Raw genomic sequence first — 2,500 nt, forward strand, 5'->3', positions numbered from 1 at the left:
GGGTTTATTTGTCATTATGTGCGCGTGCGCGCGCACACACAGACACACACACACACACACACACACACACACACACACACACACACACACACACACACACACACACACACCTCACCCTACCTCTCGTCTGTTTCTCACCATGAAGAAGCCGCGCTAGGTCTTACCTGGACAGCGTATCGCAGGAAAGACACATTCACGAAATTGCGCCGTGTCAGAACATCACTTCCTGGCGCAGGCATATACTTTCCCCGCGCAGGTAATATCCATGAGGAAAAGCAGTGCGAGGGTCAGTGAGGGAGGGGAGAGGCCGTGAGGCGAGCTAAACGAGGGGAATAAGGCAGATTAATTAGATTGGACATTGATTAGGGAGGAGATTCCAGACTACTAATCGTTATGAAGTTGAACCCTCTCCTTTTTTTCATTCATTTTAAATTTCCTTTTATTTATTGTTCGTTTTCATTTTTTTGAGTCTTTTTGTTGGTATTTTTCGTTTTTTTTTTTTTTTCGTGAAGGGTGATTTTTTTTTTTTCAGTGCACATTATTTTTAGGCACCCGCGCCCCTGCCATCAGTGCCACCGCGGCCATCAGCATCATCGCTATCATGACTGTACTCTGACCACCACCACTACCACTACCACCACCCTCCATCATCCACGCTATGATCACCACACCACCACCACAACCACCACCCTTTCCTCCGCCACCACTACCAACAGCAACAACATTACCTTCACCACCACCACCACCAGTACCTTACAACTACAAGGAAAATTCGAGCAAAAATTGAAACCCAAAAAGTGAAATAGTCACTTGTCAAAGAAATATTGAAATGGCGATATGTTCAAGCCACACTTCGACAGCTGGCCACTGATGTGCACACGAACTCACAAACACACACACACACACACACACACACACACACACACACACACACACACACACAATCAACATTACTTCTTTCACGAGTCATTTGGAACTAATAAAAACTCTGCAGCATTTAATTCCACCTTTTGTTGCAGGATCAGACAAGCAGCATTTATTGGGGGTAGTTGTGCCACTTCACCCATGACGCTCCCGCCCGCTCCCCCCTCCCACACTCCCGCCCCCCACCCCTGGCGCTCTCTCATCCCCTCCCCCTTCCCCCCAACCCGCTACGAGGCCCAAAAAAACAGCGAGGGTTCTCCAAAAAAGGTTCGTGCCCGTGAAATATTAACACTGGTGACGTTTCTGGCTTTCCATTTTTTTTTTTTCTTATTTTTAGTTGACCCAGAGAAGCAAAAAATATGATGTTTGGTTTATAAAGTGCCAGTCTGTTTGCTTGTTTGTTTCTTTGTTTGATTTTTTGTTTGTTTACTGTTTTTTTGTTATTGTTGTTTGTGCTGGTGCTCTATCTTGTTTTCTGTCTTTTCTTTCCCCCTTTTTGTTTTGTTTTTATTTATATCCCTTTTCACTAATATTTTAGTAGTAGTAATAGTAGTAGTAATAGTAGCATCATCACTATCATCATCACCACCAATACCATCACCCCCACCACCATAATCGTTATCATCACTACTACCACTGCTACTACTACTGCTACTACTACTACTACTACTACTACTACTACTACTACTACTACTACTACTACTACTACTACTACTATCACTACTACTACTGCAACCACCACCACCATCACCACCACCACCACCACCACCACCATCACCACCACCACCACCACTACCACTACCACTACTACTACTACGTACTGCATCCTGCTCATTGTTACTATTCATACCTTTATAAATGTACCGTTGGGCTGCTGATAAATACAGTGGCGGCACGGTGGAGCTAGCAACACAATAGAGAAAAGGCACAAAAATACATTCATTTATTACGTTCGCATGTGTTATGTTTTAATCACACGTACAAAAGGGAACTGCAATTTGGTATATCACAATTTTACAAAGCTGATGCGTTTATATTTAAAAAGTATTCCCTTGTATGGAAAAAAAGTAAAACCATACTCACATTATCATTATTATTACTATTATCATTATTGTATTTTCCCCCGGCTGGTTCTGAGCATAAATAAATTAAAATGGAACCGATAAATTGATCAGGAATATTGTAAAGAAAAATGTGTTTGAAGATTCCGTGTAAAGAGGAACGCGTGAAAAGAGGAGGAGGAGGAGGAGGAGGAAGGGGAAAGGTGAGGAGTATGAGGGGAGGGTTGGGGGTGGAAGTGGAGGAGACACGTGGATAAGACAAGGTGGTTTCAAGGGAAGGGGAGTGATGGGAGAAGATGTGGAGGATGGGAAAGAGGATTGATTTGGGAGAGCAGCGTGAAATATTTAAGAGCGAGCGAGAGAGAGAGAGAGAGAGAGAGAGAGAGAGAGAGAGAGAGAGAGAGAGAGAGAGAGAGAGAGAGAGAGAATTGAATTAAGGCTCAAAATCACTCTACCATTAGCAAAATTTTCTCGTCCACCTTGTCTGGCTAGAGCGAGGAACCGATTTTGTCTTT

At 43.4% G+C, this 2,500-nt stretch overlaps 1 protein-coding gene across 30 annotated transcripts in view; it reads left to right on the plus strand.

The window, feature by feature from the left end:
* Nucleotides 1-2,500, plus strand: part of LOC135114712 (uncharacterized) — a 200,278-nt gene that overhangs the window by 156,537 nt on the left and 41,241 nt on the right. Inside the window, exon 5 of one of the 30 annotated variants that reach the window (XM_064030656.1) lies at nucleotides 1,020-1,483. The exons of 27 other annotated variants lie outside the window; for them this stretch is intronic. In XM_064030656.1, coding sequence (XP_063886726.1) covers nucleotides 1,020-1,287 — 268 coding nt within the window. In that variant the 3' untranslated portion in view covers nucleotides 1,288-1,483. Of the gene's footprint in view, nucleotides 1-1,019; nucleotides 1,484-2,500 lie in introns of those variants that run through there. 2 more of the 30 variants (XM_064030671.1, XM_064030678.1) reach the window with 2 other exon arrangements.

This window comes from Scylla paramamosain, chromosome 28 (genome assembly GCF_035594125.1).
Source record: "Scylla paramamosain isolate STU-SP2022 chromosome 28, ASM3559412v1, whole genome shotgun sequence".
NCBI classification, from domain to species: Eukaryota; Metazoa; Arthropoda; class Malacostraca; order Decapoda; family Portunidae; genus Scylla; species Scylla paramamosain.